Source organism: Podarcis filfolensis (assembly GCF_964270895.1).
Source record: "Podarcis filfolensis genome assembly, chromosome: 9".
Taxonomy (NCBI): domain Eukaryota; kingdom Metazoa; phylum Chordata; class Lepidosauria; order Squamata; family Lacertidae; genus Podarcis; species Podarcis filfolensis.
The window spans coordinates 59058290-59081150 of NC_139610.1; the positions used below are offsets into that span (position 1 = coordinate 59058290).

The 22861-nt window shown below is 40.9% G+C and overlaps 1 protein-coding gene across 3 annotated transcripts in view; it reads left to right on the top strand.

The window, feature by feature from the left end:
- The window catches only part of UNC5C (unc-5 netrin receptor C), a 312921-nt gene that overhangs the window by 228915 nt on the left and 61145 nt on the right, over nt 1–22861 (top strand). For 2 of the 3 annotated variants that reach the window (XM_083571131.1, XM_083571133.1), the window contains exons 5-7: nt 14405–14585; nt 17619–17786; nt 19960–20124. In XM_083571131.1, coding sequence (XP_083427257.1) covers nt 14405–14585; nt 17619–17786; nt 19960–20124 — 514 coding nt within the window. The remainder of the gene's footprint in view (nt 1–14404; nt 14586–17618; nt 17787–19959; nt 20125–22861) is intronic. The other variant, XM_083571132.1, reaches the window with a different exon arrangement.

Consider the following 22861-nt stretch of genomic DNA (forward strand, 5'->3'; position numbering starts at 1 on the left):
CACTCGTACATATGGCAAGTCATTCAAGCTGCATGACTATAAGAATTCACATGCTGTGATCTGATAGGAAGCTAGAAGAAAGGAAGACCATAATCCATCTTTTAATGTTCCATGTCTGTTTTACTTAATAGCAATTAAAAACTCATGGGTGAGTATTCTTTTATCTTCCTTGTGGAAGTGACCCTACCGAGAAGAGGAAAAAAGAGTCAGCTTTCAGCATGGGGACGCCATCTGTGAAGAATAACCCCCTAAGTCTGGTAGTTGTGCTGATTATGGAAATGTACTGTTCCTTCTAGTTGCTGATAGTTTAAAATAAGCATTCTCCTCCTCTTCTAAGTACATAACGAGTTCCTATTTAAGCTCATAATACAAGCTGCACAGGCCACTTCTATTATTGTTGTGTTCCACTGGATCACCAAGCAGCTGCCATCTCTTTGGGAGAGTTTATTATGTTTAATTCACCTAGTTCAGAATGTGGCCCTTATTTTTCCCATCTGCCAAATTAGAAGTCTTGCCAACTTGCTAAAAGACAAGTAAGGATTGTTTAGTATGAAGCTGCTTGGCATGTGCTTTGATGGTTGATTTCTTGTGAGGCTCTACATGGTACCTGAGCCTTACTCTGAAACTACACATCACAGTTCCAGCAAAACTGTGGGCAAGCAACTGAATAAAATAATATATGATTAATTCTGTTTTACTCCCGTATTTTCTTTCTTTGCTTTCTTATTTCCTGGGGCAGGAGAAGGAGGAGGAATAATAATTCAGTGGAAAGATGAGCTGACTTCTAATAAGCCAGCTTTGCAGTGGCCATGGTGTACTAATCAGCTGATATTCCTTTGCCTCCGAACATCCCACCAACCAGCTGTTGCAGACAACAGAATCTGCAACAGGGCATGTCATATTGCAGATGCATGGTGGTACTTAGGGACTTCATTACCTTTGCAAGGAGCTGAGATTACTCATGACTGGTAGATTGTCTGCGTGCAGTATTACATGCATAACACAGATCTGTACCTCCCAATATCTTAATAGCTAGGAGCAGGAAGTCTGATTGCGTGCCAGAGATAGAGGGAAAAACAGCATGATGAGTAGACAGGAAGCTTTCACTTTTGTTGTGCATAGCCTGCCAAGAAATATTATCGTCTTTTTCCAGAAAAAGAGGAAAAAATAGTGCCATAAATTGTTGTTTTTTTTAATTATTTAAAAGATTGGAAAAGAAAGATGACACTCCAAATATAGAAAGTACCAAACATTTTTTACAAATGCTATAAGCTTCTAAGCACACCAGCTGACAGTGCAGGAAGCATTTTGATTTAACAACATATGAAATGGGTAGCAGTATTTCTTACTGTTTGTTTTCTCTCGACGGAGGTGATGAGAAGAACCTGTGGCCCTCCAGTTGTTGCTAGACTACAACTCCCATAATCCCTGACCATTGACAATGATGGCCAGGAGTTGAAGTCTAACATGTAGAAGGCCAGAAATTCCCCATGCCTGCTCTAGACCTAATCACATTCCCATATAGAAGAAGAAGAAGAGTTTAGATTTGATATCCCGCCTTTCACTCACCTTAAGGAGTCTCAAAGTGACTACCAATCTCCTTAAGAGACTTCAGAGAAGTGGGACTAGCCCAAAGTCACCCAGCAGCTGCATGTGGCGGAGCAGGGACACAAACCTGGTTCACCAGATTACGAGTCTACTGCTCTTAACCACTACACCACACTGGCTCTCTATAATATGAAAGGTCACAATTTTTCAATCAATGAGACCCTTCTTTGATGTGCCTCTTCCAAAACACACTTTTTAAAAAGGTAATTTATTCATTGACATAGTTTGTCAAATTTTCATAGCTATTCCACTCCTGAGGATAGAGAGGAAAAACTCCCCATAAGAAGTATTGAGGATATGTGCGGCAAATGACTAACCTGGTTTATTTATTAATTTATTAAATTTATATAGTGCCTTTTATCACAAAGGTTCACAGGGTGGCTCACAGAATAAAACACAAGATATAAACACAAGTACAGTGGTACCTCGAGTTACAGATGCTTCAGGTTACAGACGCTTCAGGTTACAGACTCCTTTAACCCAGAAATAGTACCTCGGGTTAAGAACTTTCCTTTAGGATGAGAACAGAAATCGTGCAGCGCAGTAGGAGGCCCCATTAGTTAAAGTAGTACCTCAGGTTAAGAACAGTTTCAGGTTAAGAACAGACTTCCAGAATGAATTAAGTTCTTAACCCAAGGTACCACTGTAAACGATTAATACAAAAACAACAAAACAATACTCCCCTTCCCACAGAAATATTTGAAAAGCTGTAGAATATTACTCAGCCAGAGGCCTGGTTGAAGAAGAATATTTTTGCCGGGTGCCTAATATGTACTGAAAGTGCCAGGTGAACCTCCCTGGAAAGAGCATTCCACAAAGGTGGACAAAGAGCCCCAAAAGGAGCACGACATGACGTGTCCCACCAGAGGTACTACCTGTCCACTAACACCCCACACCCCCTGCAATGCATGAAGGGGAAGGGAATAATAATTAGTTTGAGGCAGGGTTCATCCAGGAACACATGAAGTGGTAAACAGGAGGACAGCACCTCTGAGCATGTACAGACTGCATTTCTGTCACCATTTAGTAAACAAAGTCTGCCCTAGCTGCAGAATCTGGGATGAGTTGAAGAAGGCTTCCAGGTTGGAAAACATTCTTTCTACGAAAGCCCTGAGCCTTCCCATCATGTCTCATAAAAATGCATCACAGACTGAACTCTAGAATGATCATCCCCAGAGCTGGCCTGTTAATAGCTGCCGTTTTTCCAGACCATGCAACATATTAATTCACTTTGTCAAGCAGAAGAGATTGATGTCTGCAAGCTAATTGTCTGTTAAACCTATTTGTACTGCAGTCGGGGCAGACACCAATTAACACTTGGTGGGTCCCAGAGTCATCTGTGCAGTAGCTATTCTGAATAATTCTGTTAATGCCTTCTGCCCACCTACCTCCCTCCACCTTAGCTTGCCTTCCGACTTTTCTTTTTCTTTTTTCTTTTCTTGCTTGTTTTTGAAGCCAGGAGGGGGAGATCAAACACCCAGATTGGAGATTAGCCTAATAGAGCTTCTGTATAGACTCCTTCCAATGCTATTAAAGGAACAAAGGACCAAACACAAATGAGCATGAATACCTTAATGTGGCGTTTTACTGCTGCCACTAGCTGTAACTGGCGAGATAAAGTGATGAAAGATAACTGGGTTGGTTGAAGGATTACATGATTATTTTAATTTTGGAGATGAATGCACGCTTTGTTTAAGGCTATACTCATTTGCTTGAAAGACTTTTATTATAATAGCATAGTTAACAGAGTAAGAAGTAGCTGTGGGAAGTCAGACAACTAGCTATGCCCCTGACTTCAGAAGTCAAGCCAGATAATGTATTCAACACAGTCACGTGTTACTAGTTGGTCTTATTTTATGGAAGGTGGTGGACCCTCCTTCAATGTAGGTTTTTAAGCAGAGCTTGGATGGCCATCTGCCAGTGATGGTTTAGTTGTGATTCCTGCATTGCAGGGGGTTGGAGTGGATGATCCTTGGGGTCCCTTATAATTCTATAATTCTGTTATTTTATGGTTACATTAAATGGCTACATTTTATGGTTACCTTTCCACCAAGGAGCTCAAGATAGCGTACATGGTCTGCACCATTTTAACCTTGCAGCAATCCTGTGAGGTGGGGTATGCTGACAGGCTGTGATTTTCCCAAGCTTCATGGCTCAGTAGGGATTTGCTCCCTGGTCTACCAGGTCCCAGTTCAAGACTCTAATCATTACTTCCTGTTCCACTTAGAAGAAAAGTAAACCCAATAGCCTAGCATATTTAAATGTGCACTTTTTCCATTAAAAAGTGTATTTTTTGTCTTAAGCTGCATCACATTTGGTAAAGTGCAAAATGCAGTAGACAGCTATGTTCTGAGCTGCACTTTGGTCTGAGAAATGTAGATCAGCTCATTTCATAGAGGAAGTTGTAAAGAGTTAGTTAAGAATCCCTAGTCCATCATGAAATTCTGGATAATAACAAATGGCAGGGCATATCTTATTATTCAGAAGACTGAGATGTACAGCAGTGAAAGTGTGGGTTTGCTCTGCCTTCAGATCCCCAGACTATCCCTGCTCCTTTGACTTCCTTGCTGACTTCCCTATCTCTTTAAAGTTTGGACTGATGCATCTTAGGTCACATCCTGTGCACAACTTCCTCCTCCTCACACTTCTATATCAAACCTCAAGATGAGAGGTCTTCTTGGATCTATCCTCAGAGAAGAAAAGACCAAGCATGTCTGCTTTGTCTTCTCTAGATTAGTTAGGTTGGAACTAGAAACCTTTTTCTATTGAAGTTATGCACTTCCTATAATAAACAGCTTTATTGTTTTCTAAGTCTACAATATCTCTGTGTGTTTGATTGTCACAAGTAAAGCCTACTGTGTAGCCAAATCCACAGGCCACACACTGCACTCTTCGCATACCAAAGAGCTCAGTTTCAATACTGCTTGCTTCCTCTCTGCTCTCCTTAGATGAGCCTAAAGAGCCGATTGGTCTTCAGGACTGTGCCTGTTGCATCTAGCTGCTAGCCACTCCTGAACTTCAAAGTGACCTTTTGTACAGGAAGCTACACCACTGTTTCCATTTTTCCTTCCAGCCCTTGTCCAGATGGCTGCTCTGTGTTGGTTTCCCATTATAAGGCAATGTAGAGATGCAGTTGCTTTACTTTTGTGTGAAGTGTATTCTGGAGCCAGCAGGAGCTCTAGAAGCTGCCATTCCCAAGACCCAACACATAGGAGGAGCTGGCTAGCAGCCAGCTTCAGTTTCTAAAAGCAGCAACAGCTCAGCTTGAGTTGAGGCTTCACTGAAACATAGCATTTGTTTGAGTGGATTGGAGTTGCAGGCCTTGTAAGAGACAGCCAAATCCAAATGAATGGGTGTGTGTTAGGAATTCTACACATTGCCCAGAAGGCCTAGAGTCAAAGCCAGATTCATTATTCTGGGTAGCTTGGAGCCAGGAAAGGCAACAGACGATTTGTTCAGCCAATGGAAAAATCAACTCGGCATCTCTTTCACAAGTATTAGTGCAGCAGCAATCCAGCAGCTGATGAAGGAAAAGGTTAATGTTGTAGGAAGAATGGCAAAAGCAATATGACATTTCCAGTAGCTCTGGCTTTTTTCTACCAACATCACTGGTTGCTTAACCATAGTTAATGAATCTGTGTATAGCACCATGGTTAAGGGTTATGTTAGCAGGTTTTCCTTGTTAACCCAGGATCTGAAGTCAGATGATTGTTCTACCTACCCAACTCTTTCTTTCTGAATATGGATTTTGTTATTTTCAAGAAAAATAACAATTGACTAACTGAGAGACCAGCAAGCAGCAGCAGCAACATTGTTTAAGTATTCCAAATTATGTATAGTCGAGGCCAAAAATTTCTGAGCCAGAGCCAGAAATAAAAGGTATATAACAATATCAGTCCACAACTGAGCATCTGTTACATCCAAAAAGTATCATGGGAGAATGGAGATTGAAGAGATATCCTTTCCTACTTCCCCTCCTAAAAGCTCAAGGTGGCATACATAGCTCTTGCCCTCCCCATTTTATCCTCATAACAGCCCTGTGGGGTAGGTTGGACTGAGAAACAATGTCAGCCAGTGAGTTTCATAGCTGGGCAGGGATTTGAGTCCTGGTCTCTCTGGTCCTTGTCCAACACTCTTTCCGCTGTGCCACAATGGCTCTACTATATTGGAAAAAAATACACATTTCTTTTTATGACACCAAGACACATCAAATTTAAAGGTCTAGATTGTTGTCATAGCATGTAAACTGGGGCAGGAGGTGCAGAAAAATGATGGCTAACTTCCTCACAGTATGTTTCTGATCTGAACCAGATGGCACCACTAAGAATTTGTGATTCTCTTAGTTCCTTCCAAGGAAAACCTTAACACAACCTTGGGCATTGGAGCCCTAATTGAAAACGACATATAGTCAGTGGCAGTGTGGATCCATTTGTGTTGGGTTTCCAGAGTGGGTGTCTTTAACAGTATTGCCCCAGCGAAGAGTGCGGTCTTAGATACTCTTTAAACAAGGCCCTACCACCAGTAGTCCTCTGGGAAAGACAAGCCTGTGTTCTCTCTTTTTTCTTTCTAGGACACATACTGATCCTTCCAAAGTAACACAGCCAAGTTATTAGCAATTAATTCGTTTTCTCTTTGCTTCTACTCTTTTCAAAGATGCCCGAATCTCATTGGGAGTGAGGAACGGTCTCTGAGTGAGGCAGACTCATCAAATTAACTCCTAGCAATAAGGTTATAGATCAAACATCAGTGAGATCTAAGATTAGTTAATATGCCATAAGCAGCTAAATGAAATTTTGCATTGGAATGTGTGATTCGCTGCACCTTCAACAAGGGGATAATTGCCTCGCTAATTATAAAGGGGCTTCTTCTCCCTAAGAGTTTAATTGCAGAACATCAGCTGTAAAACTTGGTGACCCAATTGGGCTTCAAAACTGCCATTGTACCTGCTTAAACCCAGTTAGATGTGGGTGAGGGGAGGGATAGGGGGCAGTTACTGTGGTGTCGAGCAATCACATTTGCTTGTGAAGCTGGGATGAGCGTGACTCAAATTCTGCTCAGCTGGCATTGTCTGGGCAGAAAGCTCAGAGCAGCCTGGGACGTATCCAAATATGCTGCATCAGGTGGCTGCTGTGTCTAATTGATTGTTAATATAACTGCTGTTTGCTTTGTTTGATGAGAGTGGCTCTTGTTTTTTTTCCTCTTTTCTTTCTCTGCCGTTATCCCTTAATTGGAACTCCTGTGTGTATGCATTTCTATGCAGGTGCTCTTGTCGCCCTGGCTGTGTTTTGTATTCTGTTCAGAAAGGGGAAAGCTTTTATAAGGCGGGTGGAACGCTAGAGGCAGAGATGCCTGTGAATACTGATAGGGCAGGAAGTGGCGCTGTCACTTGCAAAGCTGTGTGACACCTATTGTGGGGCATCATCTGGAAGGTATCAGCAGGGCAGAGAAGGCAAGGAGGTTCTGCAGAGCTGCTGTGTATGTTTTAGTAGTTACAGAGGATAAGTTCAGAAAAGGAAACCTTGGCTGCAGCTGAGGAATGGGTCAGTTACCACTTTCCTGTTCTGCACACTGCTTCCTTTGCCCCACCTTCTGAAGACTTCCAGACCAGTGCTCTCAGCAACGGGTCGCAGTCTGCACTCTTGCTAACTCAAGGCAGACAAGCAACAGAGTAAGAGGGCAAGAGCATAGACTGAGGAGCAATGGAGGCGAGGTTGTTGCAACGCTCAGCTGGGTGACTTGAGTGGCGAAGAAGCTGCAGCGCCAGAAGGGGTTTTCCCCCATGAAATAAAACGAAATAGATAAGAAAGAAAGGAATAAAGGGCAAGAATCTTGGTGCTTCATTACACTATGCTCAGATTAAAGAAGTGTTTAAAAATGACAAAAAGCTAGGATTCCAAGTGGAAAAGTCAAAGTTAGAAACTGAACTGTTAGAACCTAAGACTAAGGTACTTTCAAGAATGTATAACTTGCTGCTGAAATGGAACACACATGACGAAATGGTAAAATCAACAATGATAAAATGGGCGCAGGATATTGGGTATAATATTATGTTTGAAGATTGGGAAAGGTTGTGGACCTCTGGGCTGAACTTCACTGCATGTAATGCGTTGAAGGAAAATGTGATGAAAATGATGTATAGATGGTACATGACCCCTGTTAAACTGGCTAAAATATACCATTCGTCTGATAGCAAATGTTGGAAATGTAAGGAAAATGAAGGAACATTTTTTCACCTCTGGTGGACCTGCCCTAGAGTGAAGGCCTTTTGGGAGAAGATATATAATGAACTAAAAAAGGTGTTTAAATACACCTTTACTAAGAAATTAGAGGCCTTTCTCCTGGGTATTGTCGGCCAGAGTGTGTTAAAAGAGGACAGAACATTCTTTTTGTACGCAACAACAGCAGCAAGAATATTAATTGCCAAGAATTGGAAAACTCAGGAGCTACCCACTGTGGAAGAATGGCAGATGCAACTGATGGACTATATGCAATTAGCCGAGATGACCGGCAGAATTCGAGACCAGGGAGAAGAAAGGATGGAAGAAGATTGGAGGAAATTTAAGATTTATTTACAAAAATATTGTAATTTGGCTGAGTGCTGAATTGGATGCCAGTGCAGACAATTGTCTACCATTAAATTAGATTTAAGGCTGAATTATATGTCAAACCAAATTAAGATTATTAATTAAGATGAGTTAAATGATAATTTGTTTGAAATTAATTTAATAATGATGTAAGTGTATGCGGGAGGTGTGGGGGAGTCCCATGTAACAATTGAGAGATGTTAAATGGACAATGATAAGTGCTTATCTAATATATGCTTTATTTGAAAACTTTAATAAATATATTATAAAAAAAAAAAAAAAAAAGAATCTTGGTGCTTCAAGCAACAACCTCTTTTACCTGCCACCACCTGAAAACCCTTGTGAGATAGCGCTGGGCTACTCCTTCCACTTGCCCCACTAGGCCCCCTCCTCCTGAAAGCCTCCTGCCCTTTCACCACTTTGTGTTATGAATTTCCTGGTCTGTTCAACTAGCTGCTGCCTTCCCTTGTTCCTCTCTGTTTTTTCTAAACCACCATCAGATTTTGCCCTGCCGTCTTTTCCTTGGCCCTTGCTTTTGATATATCTTCACTGGGACTTCTGCTTCATCTCCCTCTTAGGCAATTGCCTGAATGTGCTCCCTGGGTGGATGAGGGCAGGTCCCAAATTATCCTCTTTGGATTTATTTCTATTGGGCCCTGCTTATGTCAGGTTCCTTCATTCCAAGTTCCTTTAGGCGTGTTCACCCATGATCCTGTAAACCAGTACAAGCTGTCTGTACACATGCACACTGTTTGTGTGAAAGAGTGTATGCTTGTTGATTTGTATAGCTCAAATGCCGTGTAAATAGACTGTATACTCATTGTATGTTACAAGTGAATAACTGTACAAGCAGACAGCTCACCTACTGTGGGCAGAGAAACAGCCTGCATGCTCATTGAACATTATATGTGATGGATTAAAAGAGTACAGCTCAACTATCCAGTCTGTACACTTGTTGATATTACATGTGAAAAACTTTGAGTATACAGTTCAACTATTGTGTGCACAGATGCTCAGATTATACACTTATTGAATGTGATGTATGAACACCTTTCTTGCATGTCTCTCCTGCTTCATCAGCTCTTAACCCAGTTCCAGTTGCCTTTACCAGCTGTACTTTCTCACTGTTCCTTCCAGTAAGATCCTTTGATGAATTCCTTTAGCTTGTTGGAAGCTGTGATGATGAAATTAATTTTAGTAACAGTTTTAACTCCCTCAATTTTTTTTTAGTCTGCTGTGTTATATTTGTTAGTGTTTTAATTTGTTGTTGTCAGCTGCCTTGAGTTCTGCTGAGGAAGGATAGGATAGAAATGCTTTAAATATATTTTTAAAAAGAAGTAGTATTTTCCCACCTAGTGGGGGAAATGGCAAATTCATGTTTATTAGAGTTAAGACAGAGCATGCTCAGCGGTTGTCCTGTTATCCAGGATGGGTGCCAAACTGTTGCTTGTGTGAACAGATAACAAAGTAAAACCCTGTTATCATTTCACACTCTGAGGGTCGCCTCCATATGTTGTACCTGGTGATGAGGATAAGCTGCTTCCCTGGTTCTTAATATGCTATAAGGAGGAACGTGGCTGGAAAATTGCTACCTATGGAATTATGAAATTGTTTGATGCTGATAGGAGGACTGGGTTGCAGCAGGCAGAAAGCACTTCATTGCTAATTATATTGATGATCACAAAAAGTGTGCAGTGCAGCTGCTTGTGGCGCAAAGACATATGGCACGGTTAGAAACTTGGTAGCACCTGAAAAACCCACTGCCAAACCTTTGAAGAGCTAATTGAAATTGTCTCGCATCATGATAAAGCTCGTTCCACCAGACATTGTTCAATGCTTAAGTTTAAATGCAAAATAAGGTTTAATTATATGATGCGCATGTATATTCTAGCAGGCCCAAATGATAGGCCAAATCATTTTCTCCTGTGAGGAGGAGGATTGTGCTTCTTTTAAGAATGCAACAGTCCATGATTTGTATAAGATTTATATTTTCAAAGGTTAAAAATTAAATATATGCCAAATAATCAACTGGTGTGACTTTTAAGTAGACTATGCAAAACCGAAAACTAATTTGCTTTGCCTGCCCTCAATTCATTATTTTAACATTAAACAGTTGCTCAAAATGTTCTACAGACCTGATTAGGGCCATGCAAGGGAGCCCTTGTGACAATTGTGGGTTTTTCTCCCTTGCTGATGCCTGTTGGTCTCACATTTCATGTTGGGTGACATGTGGCAGGTTCCCTCAGTTAATTAGAACAAATGTGCCAATTATGTTAATATATCTTCCGATGCCAATCAGTGAATAATTAGAGACAACACATCTGTCTCCCACCAGGGAGTAGGAGAGAGTGAGCGAGAGAAAGCAGGAACTACAAGGTGCATAGTGCTCTAAATTGCTGCCACAGTGGATTGTGCATTTCTTCCCTATGAATGCAGTGTCATGAAAGCCTTGCACATGCTTTAGCAATACTGTGTGTGTTGTGTGTGTTTGTGTGTGTTCACACACAGGGAGGGCATGAAGTTGCATGCAATCACATTTTCCTTAGGCTGACATATTGGAAGAATTATCCAGGTGTTTTGTTACAGTGAAAATTCTGCAACAGCACTGTAGTATTTATGGTGTTAGGTTGTTGGGACCCTGTGGGTATCACAGCTGCTTCTTTATGGGCAATGGTGTGCATCAAAAAAGCAAAGGAGCTTCAGCGACTTATCTGTTATGTTATCACTATGCATGAAAGGTGCTCTAGCCTTTATGGGCTAATTGTTCCCATATTGCAGATGTAGGTGAGGAGGGTGAGAGAATATATATGCATCTTTTAGCATGAAATTTTGGCATGGTTGAGAGATACATTAATGTTTTGCTCACATTCAAAGCTCCTTCAGTGCGATGTAGCCAGTGTGGTGTAGTGGTTAAGAGCAGTGGACTCGTAATCTGGTGAACCGGGTTCGCGTCCCCGCTCCTCCACCTGCAGCTGCTGGATGACCTTGGGCTAGTCACACTTCTCTGAGGCCTCTCAGCCTCACTCACCTCACAGAGTGTTTGTTGTGGGGGAGGAAGGGAAAGGAGATTGTTAGCCGCTTTGAGACTCCTTAGGGTTGTGATAAAGCAGGATATCAAAACCAAACTCTCTTCAGTTTCCTTTTGTGTGAGCCATGATTGGCTAACTGCAAACAAGAAAATGTGTGAGCTCCTAGTGGGAAGTTTGTGGCTGCTTTGCTCCTGTGGTTGTTATGTGGTTGCATTGCACTAAGTTAAGTTATGGCTTGTGTTAGTGTTGCATCCAAACCCTGGCTCATGTTCCATATGTTCTCTTCCAGACTGTGAGCTGTGTGTCCTATGGTTTACAGCTCAAAATTTGTCTGGGAGAGTTAAACCATAAACATGAATTCAGGAAACATTATAAGTCAAACCATGGCTTGGCACAGCAGCACAATGGCCAGGAAAGGACCAAAACAGCTGCCATATTTTCTTTGGGAGCCCACACATTTGCTCATTCATACTAAGCCATAGTTTAGCTCAGTGTTACGTGCAAACGAGGACAGTAGGGATAAAGAAATCTGCTAGCTGCTATCAGAGTGAGAAGACCTGGATTCACAAGCAGATGTGTTATTTGCATATATATCAGTTGCAATAACCTTCTTTTTAAAAATAGCAGCTGTGGAGGGCCCTGATCCAGATTGGCTCCATGGTATTGAGTAAGTAGGGCCTTAATCCTTTATCCATGGCACAACTGTTCTGTTAGGACAGAAGCTTCAATTCACACCAAAATTAGAGGATATAAATCTGACGACATCACAGGGGTGTCTGATGTAAAGAAGCACAAAGCATAGAACTATAGTAATATGGAGCTCCTAAATTACTGAAATATGTGAAAATATAGATGAAGCAGGACTTTTTATTGCAAATTGTCCTTCATTTTCCTGAGGTAATTGCAATGTGCATTTTCTATCTGGAGCAATTGTTGTTTGCCTTATATAGTACTATTACCAGTGGCATTTTGACTCTCTCATTTTTTTTAAAGGCCCTACAAGTAGATCTGGTGGTTTTGGTCAAAGCCCCAAGGAGCTTAAAATGCAATATCCTGTCTTTTATGATAAATTATACACATAAAACAGTGGCAAATGGTTTGAATTTTTATCCTCTGAGTGTGTATCCAGCATTTTAGAAGAAATTATAACAGAGCTCTGATGAAGACGGCATAGCAAGGCTTGATTTTGAGAAACATTATGAAAGAGATGGAACCATAGGAGGGAAGTTAGCCTAAGGTACAGGAGAAAATGGCAAACATCATTAGAGAGGTTTTTCCAATCATCTTCTTTTATGTGCCTCTGCCCCATATCTCAACTCCATCTTGTCTTTCTTGTGGCTTTGTGCAGCTGTGCTTACGTTATCTGGGTTCTCAACATACCTTGAGCCAGTTTTGCTGTATTATTACATCTACAATGGGCAGTATTTGGTTTTACTGTACTTTTTAATAAAGTTGATTTTGTACTTCATTTTGTACTCATACTAATTTACTTGGGAGTAAGCCCCATCAAACTCTGTAGGACTTATTTCGAAGTAGATATGTATTGGGTTACATCATCAGTGTTTGCTTCTCTGTATTTAGTTTCCATATTTGAAAAGCACTGTCATTATATTGGTATGATTTTTGCAGCAAAGTGTGCAAAGTATTTTGGTTTCCTTGTACTTTGTTACTACAAGTATGTAAACAACAACAACAACTAAGTATCATCCTTCTTTAACAAATAAGGATCCTAGATAGGTTTGTTATATAAAAGTAAATTTCATTAAATTCAGTTAGACACCCCACCCTATCACTAGGCAGAGGGAGGTAGCTGCCTTGGGTGCAGATGTCAGAAAGAGGAAGCAGTTCTGCCACCATCTGCTGAATCTCTAACTAGCCTCTTCTACACCTCTTAAGCTACTCAGCTGCCTTTAGGCACCATAGTGGTGAGGATTGCAGGTGATGTGCATGCCTACCTATGGACAGGGCTTTGCACATTCGCACCAAACGATCATTTATGGGATAACATAGAACACTCAGTTCAAATATGCATATTCCTGCCTTGGAGTAATCATTCCTTTGGTGGGACTTAACTGGTTCTAGCAAGGAATGAATCAAGCTTTGTGTTACTGAAAACGGGAGAGGCTTACTGCCTATATGCTCATAGTGTTTTCTGTGACTGAAATAAGATGGAGCAGGCTTCGTTGGCTTCCAGTCTCCTTGGGCAGATGTTCAAATGGTTTAGGGTAAAGGGGATGTTTGTCAGGACAAACCGGGTCTTTATTAGTAGTGAGACCCTTCTGTGTTCCATTGGGTTGGCCAGGGGCTGAGAATATTTCTGTTTTTCTTCGTTTCATTAAATTGCTGGGCACAAATTTCAATGATCCAGTGACATGAAGGCACTGCTTTGATCCATCCTGGGTCTCTAAAGCATGCTCAGTTCAAAAGCAAATAAGCCACTGAATGTTCAGCCAAGTTATGCTAGACTAGCTTACCTCAGGCAGCTCTGGGAGAATGGGGTGCTTCTCTGGAGTGGAAATGAATGGAATATTGTATAGCTAGAGAACGCATGTCTATATCTTTAACTATTTCCCTCTGTTTGTCTACAAACATTTTTTTAAATGTCCGTATAAAGATTAGGAGTGTTAAGTTGCAACTGTGGCTAATATGCTTGTAGCATATATAGTAGAATCTATGCACACATTATCCTTGTTTTTACATCTGAACACAAGATGTTTTACTTGTAAAATGCTTTGGGTTTATGTCTACAAATGTAATATGTGAGTGTGGCAGATTTGCAAGTCTATAGCATTGTGAGCACACTCAGCCAAGATGCATCATTTATTGTAACGTTCTTTGATTCTATATGTATTGTACATTTTTATTGCTAGACACTCTGAGAGTATTGCTGAAGGGCAGGGTAGGAATGCAGTAGTTCCCCTACACATTTTGCTTCATATTTTCCTTTTCAAGAGGCCTATTGACTTACATTTATATATGTAGAAGCTCAGAGTGCCATCTGTTTCTGTCTCTTGGTGGCCCTGTATGTAGACAATACTGTACTGAGTTAGATGGACCAGTTTTTTGATTCAGTAGAACAGCCTTCTACATTTCTAGTCTTCTGATATAGATATTAATTTTAAAAAACCCCACTGCATGCTATTTATGGTAGGGGCTGCTGACCTTCCCTGTGAATCTCAACAGGTAGAGTGGCTGAAAAATGAAGAGGTGATTGATCCCGTTGAAGACCGGAATTTTTACATCACTATTGACCACAACCTGATCATAAAGCAGGCGCGCCTCTCTGACACAGCCAATTACACTTGTGTTGCCAAAAACATTGTGGCCAAGAGGAAGAGCACAACTGCTGCTGTCATTGTCTATGGTAAGGGGAAATGGTTTTGCCTCACAATGAAACTACAGCTTGATCTACCAAATTAATACAGTGAGTTGTACCATCCAGTTGGCTATTTCTCTCCAGGACCTGGCAAGCAGAATATGATCACATGGCTGTCAGCTAAAATGTATATCTCTTGGAAAGACCTTCTTGGACAAGGGGGACATGTGTGTATGTGTATTTAGGGATTTTTATTTTGCCTTTTTGCAAATGACTAAAGGTGGCTAAGCTAATCAATAGCATTAAAACAACAGCAGCAAATAACAAAATCTGCAGATTAAACAAAGATAAACATAAAAACAGTGACACTAGTGAGCCATTAAAACAGTTTGAATTAGAGTAGTTATCCATGAAAAGCAATCAAATGTCATTAAAACACTAGCAGAACACAATGGATATCTCTTCTCCAATAGCCACTTGCCCAACCAAAGATTGTACTTGATGGAGAGATCAAATGACCCAAACTGGTCTATAGACCTTGTCACCAACTATTTTTTGGACTAGCACTGCGTGGAATGGGATAAATCACAAAGGTTCTTGCCCTCTTTCCCTCCTCCCCAAACACAAAGCATGTGGACAATTGGCAAATGTTTCAGCATCTCAAATTTCACTGCACTAGCTATGGCAGTGTTGTCATAAAGCTACACTGATCCTCTAAATCATGAAGTCTTTCTGCTTCATCACAAAATCCAGGCAAATCCATCTATGCAATCCACTTATTAAGCATCCCTACATATAATGCCCCCAGTGCAGAACTGCCATACCACATAGAAGTTTCCCAGTGGGCTCCTTGTGCCTGGAACAATGTACGTATAAACTGTCCTTTGTTGTCTACTAAAGTGAGAAAAGTATTGTGAGGATAAAACCTAGCTCTAATGGTACCATAGATGATCCTTGTTGCTTTTATCACAATCAGTTTAATTACAAGACAGATTATGCTAGAACTTTTATTTTGCAGGTAGGGCAGCAGTTTCGCTTAATTGTAAGCAGTTGTCTCAGTGAAGTCACAGTGAGGGCTTTTCATTCCTCTTTCTGTGAGGAAAATGGTTGAATACAGCTAATTAGCAGTATTTGTGATACAAAGGAGGCCCAACAGACACACACAGCATAGTTCAGCTGGAGAGCACAATAGCACGCAGGAACAGAAGCAAGGCTCAGCACACACCATATATAATTATTCTTTCCAAACACAAAGAGTTTGACTAGGTAGGTGGAACTTCGTCAGCTGTTGCTGAAATGCTGTGAGGAATAGGGGATTGGAGTTGAAAACCCGATAAGCCTACCTAAGATACTTTTTGCATGAGCTCACACCTCTGTGACAAAGACTGTCAGTGAATTAAGGAAAAGAGCCATTCGATCCTATACAGAAGCCAGTGGTCAAGGTTGTTGGAGGCTAAGTTCGGCAACATATAGAGGGCCTTATGCTCTCTACCCTTGACCTACGGCATGCTGCAAAGGAGGATAGGCATCGGTGCAGAAATGAGTAGAGCAAAGGTGCACTGAGCTATTTTTGTTTTCCAACGGAGCATGTAGAGAATGGTGTTTTTGTTTGCTAGTCACTGTGGATATCACTTATTCCCAGTATCAGAGACTCTGTGCATCTGAAAACCAGTTGCTGGAGAACATGAGTGGGGAGAGTGTGATGGTGCTCATACTCTGCTTGCAGGCTTCCCATGGGAAGCTGGTTGGCAACTGTGCAAATCAAAGGCTAGGCTAGGTAGGTCTTTGGTCTGATCCAGAAGGAGTCTTCTTACATTCTCATTTTTAATCAAAACACAGTAAGCTGAAGAAATTAGTTCTTCTTGTTACTGTGGAATGCTGACGTCCCATCCCTTGCTTTTTTTCACATTTCATTACCAAGGCATAAAAACGGAACCAGTGGGAATATGCAGTCAATATTGCCTTTGGCCTGCAAGAATTAGAGCCTAGACCCCATATTACATTCAACATGTGAGAGCAGCCTGGCGTTCTGCTGTTGAGAAATCTGAAGGCTTCCTAGGGAAGAGATAAAGGGAGATAAAGAACTTATAAAGAGAAAGAGAGGTGACTAAGAGCACCTTTTCTGTCTATGTGGTTGCATTCATTATCAGCTTTCTCTGCCTCAAGGCAGGACAACCTGCAGAATTCTCAACAGGCTGTTATCACGTGGTAAGCATTAAAATTATTGTACTAATATTAATTATTAAATTTCTATATTACTCTTCATCCAAAGATCATAGGGCAGTTTACAATATGAAACATAAAAATATATTCCATAATAACAAACTAAAACAATACACACACAACCCCGACATACAGAGTTTTAAAGGCCACAGATTGTTTAATTAGCCAAAGGCCTGCAAGAAGAGGAATATTTTTGCCTGGCACCAGGCAAGATAATAAAAATAAAACAGATAAAGCAGTTAAAACAATATAGCACAGTCCCTTACTCCTAGCAATTGTGAGCTTCATCAGAGCAGTCTGGAAGTCTATCTATCTCTGGGAAGGGTGCATTTTAGTGGCATGCCATATAAACGCTGTTTAAAATGGGGAAGGGGGAGAAAAGTTAACTGATAACAGAGTTGTGAATTAATGCTCCCTTAGAAAAGGAATTTTGTAATTAGGGTTGGTACATCTACTAGGGGAGGGATACATTACTCATTTGCATTTGCTGATTCATTTAATTAGAATTCATAAATTGTGTGCCAGTGTTCCACATATCAGCTGGGATGGAAATAAAGATCAGTTGAATCACTACCCTAATTGTAGTGCACTTAACTGAGGAGTTTGGCAGGCTGTTGGAAACCAAAAAGGAAATTGCATGCAATACATAAGAGTGAAGAGCCTAGGCTTTTAAGAAGCACCAGTTCATGTGTATAGATAACTAAAGCGATTAAGCTCCAACATTCACCATAGCTTGCTTAAAAAAGAGGCCAACACAGTACATGAAATAGTAAAAGCGTTAGGATTCCTGTGAAATCTCAGTGTTCATTGACTTATATACCCTGCCTTTGAGCCTTCTCTATTTCTCTCTCTTCTCAGTCAATGGAGGATGGTCAACCTGGACCGAGTGGTCCGTCTGCAACAGCCGTTGTGGAAAAGGCTCCCAGAAGCGCACAAGAACCTGTACCAACCCTGCTCCACTCAATGGAGGTGCCTTCTGTGAAGGCCAAAGTTTGCAGAAAATAGCTTGTACCACATTGTGTCCAGGTATGTCAAATATAACTCTGATGGGTCCACTTCTGTATATTTTGTTTCCATCTTGTTCTTCTAGCATCAAGCTTTGGGGAGATAACTGTTTTCTTGTTCCCCCCTCCCCTCCCTTTCAGTGGGTAAATGTTTCATTCTGTTATATAAATGCACAGAATGGTGTGCAAACAGCAGTAGGTTCATTCCAATTATTGCACAAAGCTTACCCGCCATCTCTGTTCTTTGTAATTTGCAATTTACGTAACATTTCAAAGCTCAAAATCTTAAGAGACTTAAGTCTTAGCTCTGTTGAAATCTCTGGAAGTAAACTGGAATTTAAGTATATAAAAGGATTCTGAGCAGTAAAGCTGAAAACAATATTTTAAGCTCTTGGGTGAAGACTTTTTTACCTGCCGGGACAAACAAGGGCATTCGTAGGGGAACTTTCCCCCCTTCTTGCTACATTTTGGTCACCTTGCTCAAAGACTTGAGACTAGAGATTTGATATTTTTGAATACTTGTCAATATATTTTGTTTTAAAGCATATTTTAGATATTTTGTTTTTGTAAACTGCCTGAAGATTTTTTTTATAGTAAGCAATCTATAGATTGACTAGTAAAGAACATACAGTAATGAATAAATAGAGACTGGTAAACTCTCCACATCTCATTTGGGATTGATTTTGAAATAATCTGAGGTTCCACCCCCACCTCTGCAAAACAAAATAAACACAAAGAAAGAACTTGGATAATTTTCTGAACCAACACAAGTCTCTGAAAATGACCCATCCTACCTATCTCCATCAGACCCAGCAAACACACACACACACCTGGCCAGTGACAACATGAACAGCAGTAGTATGTGTAGAAATGGGAGATGGGGAGGTCTGTCTCCCTCCCCATCTTTCACCATGACTTTCTGGCCCTTGATAGTTGTAGTAACCTAAGCAATAGCACTTGGAATACTACAAATCTCAAAGACCACTGTGTCTCTCTCCCTAGTGCACTGCTATGTAGGGCTCTAAGTTGATGGACAAAGAGAGGGCAAGTGTCCAACTTCCCATCTCCCTATGTGCTTCAGTTGCTTGTGATACTGCTGATGTTGTCCAAGTATGCAAAAGAAACAGAGAGCATGTTTGGCAGAGGAAACAGCCTAAGGGCAACAGTGTTTTGGGGTCAAGGAGGGTCAGAAATTTAGTGTCACTTCTGCATCTATGCTCAAATCTTGTGTGTTTGGATGGGGTGGCAAGTGAGAATTATGGTGCAGCTAATCAGGATTATTAAATCTAATGAGTGACACAAACTCCAATGAGGAAGGTGTTAGCCCAGCAGCTTGCTATTAGACTGCTGCTTCTCATACTACAAGCATTTGTTAAAGCAGAAAGTCATCACTGTGGATAGTTGGGCTCAGTCTTATCATGAAGTCAGTGACCACATCAGAATCACTGATTGCTTCCATATACGCTTCATATTGAATGTTAAACATGATTTATGTTCACACAAAGTTTGTGGAGGTGTTATACAATGTTAGCTGTTAGATTTCCTATTTGTTTGCAGTGATGCTATATGTCACAGTGTCAAGCAATTCTTATCCCACCACATTCTCCTTCACTTTTCTTTGCTGTAAAAAGTACAGATTTTTATTTGGAAGAGGGTTTGTTGTACAACCCGAGTTTGCACAACCTGAATTCTCTGAGATACATTAAATCCCACCCAACAAATAGTGGGAATCTGGAAGTGTCCACTGAATCAGTGTTAGTAGCCAAATAGAAAGGGCTGCATATGTATATACGCTAGCAGCTTCCTGGGTGGAATTTGCTGTCCTTGAGCAATATGAATTTAATGTCAGATCACCATAAGACTTCATTACAGCATGGCACCCCCACAATCTAGGCTGTTCCTTAAACAAATAAGGCAAATGGTCCAAAAACAGACTGAAACGAAGCCCTTTAATATAGGCTTCAGAGTATTTTCAGACTAAAATAAATATTCTTGATATTGCATGATCTGTATTTTGCTTAAACAAAATATCAGCTTTCTCAAATGTTGTACCACTCTTCATGCACAGCAGATTCGCATCTGGGTTTTGTTTTTTTTAAAAAAGACTTTATAAACAAGTCTTTATTTGCATCTCTGCCTCTTGCCTCCCTCCCCTTCAAAATTGATTTTTTTTTTTTTACTTTTTTCTGGAACAGTAGATGGAAGGTGGACACCGTGGAGTAAATGGTCTACCTGCGGAACAGAGTGTACCCACTGGCGCAGGAGGGAATGCATGGCCCCAGCACCAAAGAACGGGGGGAAAGACTGTGAAGGCCTTGTCTTACAGTCCAAGAACTGCACAGATGGTCTGTGTATGCAGAGTAAGTAGAAGTACATGAATGCAGCTACACTGGCATTGTGATTTGTAGAAGAAAGAAACCCGCTGAAAAAAACAATTAAAGATTCAATATTCTCATACTATATTGCTGGAGTGGATCCAAAAAGGACCCTCCAGTGGTGGGTGGGAAACCCACAATCCTGCATTTAAAACATTTGGCAGAAGTTTCAGAAAAAAGTCTTGCTCTGTGCTCCATTTGGGAAGAATTTCAACTAAAGCTTGCTAAGCATGGGAGGCCATGCTTCTTTAAAAAAAGGGGGGTGCACAATTGCATGAGGGTTTTAACAACAAATCCTTCATATATATATATTTATTTATTTTGCCACCTGTACTGATCTCCCCCTCACCTTAATTTCTCCCTCCTGGGATTTGGACTTGCAAGCTTCAGCATGAGACCTGGCAAAGTTCTTGTGTGTCTTCTAGGTCTTGAGTGCAACTGGAACCTGAACAAATCTCAGCCTGGAAGTGCCTTTAGGCACTGGCTGAGCTAAAGTTCCAAACCTTACTAGATAAGTGCTAGTTTCTGCTTAGTGTATACCTCTATGGGATTGGTGTGGGTCTAGTCCTGCATGAGGATTTTTTTAAAGGAAAGACTGTGGTCATGGTACTAGATTTCTGCTGGCTCCTGTTCCTAAATACTTGTTTCATGACATATTCATTTAGGCTACAATCCTCAGCACACTTATGAGGGAGTAAGCCCCATTGAACAAAGTGGGATTTTCTTCCAAATAGGAATCCAAGAAGCCGCCATACACCAAGTGAGACCAGCTCCATCTAGCTCAGGGTTTCCCAAACTTGGGTCTCCAGCTGTTGCTGGACTACAACTCCCACCATCCCCTAGCTAGCAGGACCAGTGGTCAGGGATGATGGGAATTGTAGTACCAAAAAAACCAGCTGGAGACCCAATTTTGGGAAATCCTGATCTAGCTCATGATTCTTCATACTGACAGCCAGCAGCTCTCCAGGATTTCAGGCAAGGAATATTCCCAGCACAAACTGGATATACCAGGGATTGCATCTGGAACCCTTCAACATGCAATGTGCATGCCTTACTACTGAGCTACAACCCTTTCAAAGTAAATGTGCACTGATAGGCTCACATATTTAGGAGTCAAAACCTTTTGAACAAGCTTCCAAATAAACATGCATAGGATTGTACTGATAGGATATATACAACGAACAGTTTTCACTGGGCCATGGCAATGGTATAAGAAGATTGATTATTGCCTATGGGCAACACACATTAACTTTTTCTGCCCAAATATAACCACTGTTCAAATAGATTGCGAAGGCTTTTGAAGCACTGCAAAGACTTTAGGGTGATGCTTTCCCCTTCCCTTCCTTTTTGGTTCAAGTTACCTCAAAGGTAACAAAAAAAATTCCATGTAATATTTATCTGACAATATCTGTTCTTGTCAGCCATCTTGTAAGGTTGTCTCCAGTTCATCAGTGTATGGGAGGGAGGCAAGAAGCTTATGACTTTAGAAAGAAGCATATTTTTGTAATACTGAGTGGGGGGCAGGGGAATATCTATTCTTAACTTAATTTCCTGACAGTATGTCTTGGAGATAGAAGAGATAATGTACATATAACTCTGCTGGTGTGAATGGACCATTATGACAAATTAGCAAGGAAATATATCTCCTTCATTTCGAGCAGAGCTTTACTGCCAGATTATATTTAGACAGATGTGTGTCATCTTTGTGTGCGTGCAGAGTCATTTAAGCAGAAATATTTTGGAGAAGGGAGATTTTTATGTGACTGAAGAATAAGAGCCCTATAGGAATGTCATTATTATGTAGATAGTATATTATTTTTTATGCTATTGCATACAAACCTATATTATTAGCCATAGGATGGAAACTTTCATGACTTGGTCCAATTCACAATACTGGCTTTGGGTTCAGATTCCTCCTCAGATTCTTCCTCAGATACAAGATAGGTGAGTAATGTTGGGCCAAGTAGTAGTAATAGTGAATGGAAGATCTTAGCCATCTGGAATGTACTTGTGATAGAATACACATATAGAAGAAGTTAATCCTCTTATACACAGTCAGGGATATGTAGCTGCATAAATAAATACAGATGTCCTAAAAAACATTGCTTTGTATCTACAAGCCTTTTCTCTTCCAGTCCATTATTTGCTACAGTAACATCACTCAGGCAAATCAATAAGCTCTTTCATTCACCTAGCCCTACTCCTGTGTAAAGAAGCAGTCAGAACTGCTATCGATTTCTTTGCGGATAAAAACTGTGGAGCTTTCCCTGAGCCCCTCCGCCCCTCAAACCCTAATAATGATAGTATTTTTCACCCAAAGCTGTAGTTTCTGCTTACCGCTAACTGTGGTATTTCTGGTGCAACTTGGCTGTCACATTTATTCAGACTAATGATCTTGCCAGTACACACACTCTCTTATTCTGTAGTTAGTATTTTCCCCCTAACGTGAAAGGATGAATAGTCATTAAGTCAGCGTGCCTTCAGAGAGAGGGGGGAGAGGGAGGGAGGGAGGGAGGGAGAGGGAGACAGCAAGACCGAACTGGAAAATAAAACTAGCTGTAGTGAAAATTTAGAACTGGTGTTATTAGAAAAGGCCTCCCAAGTACACAACCTCTACTAGCTGGAGCCCTTACAATAATTTAATAATTATTGTAATGGCTTTAATTAGGCCTCAGCCACTGTCTGTGTTGTAAGGCACATTAAAAGTCTGGCCATCTGCCAT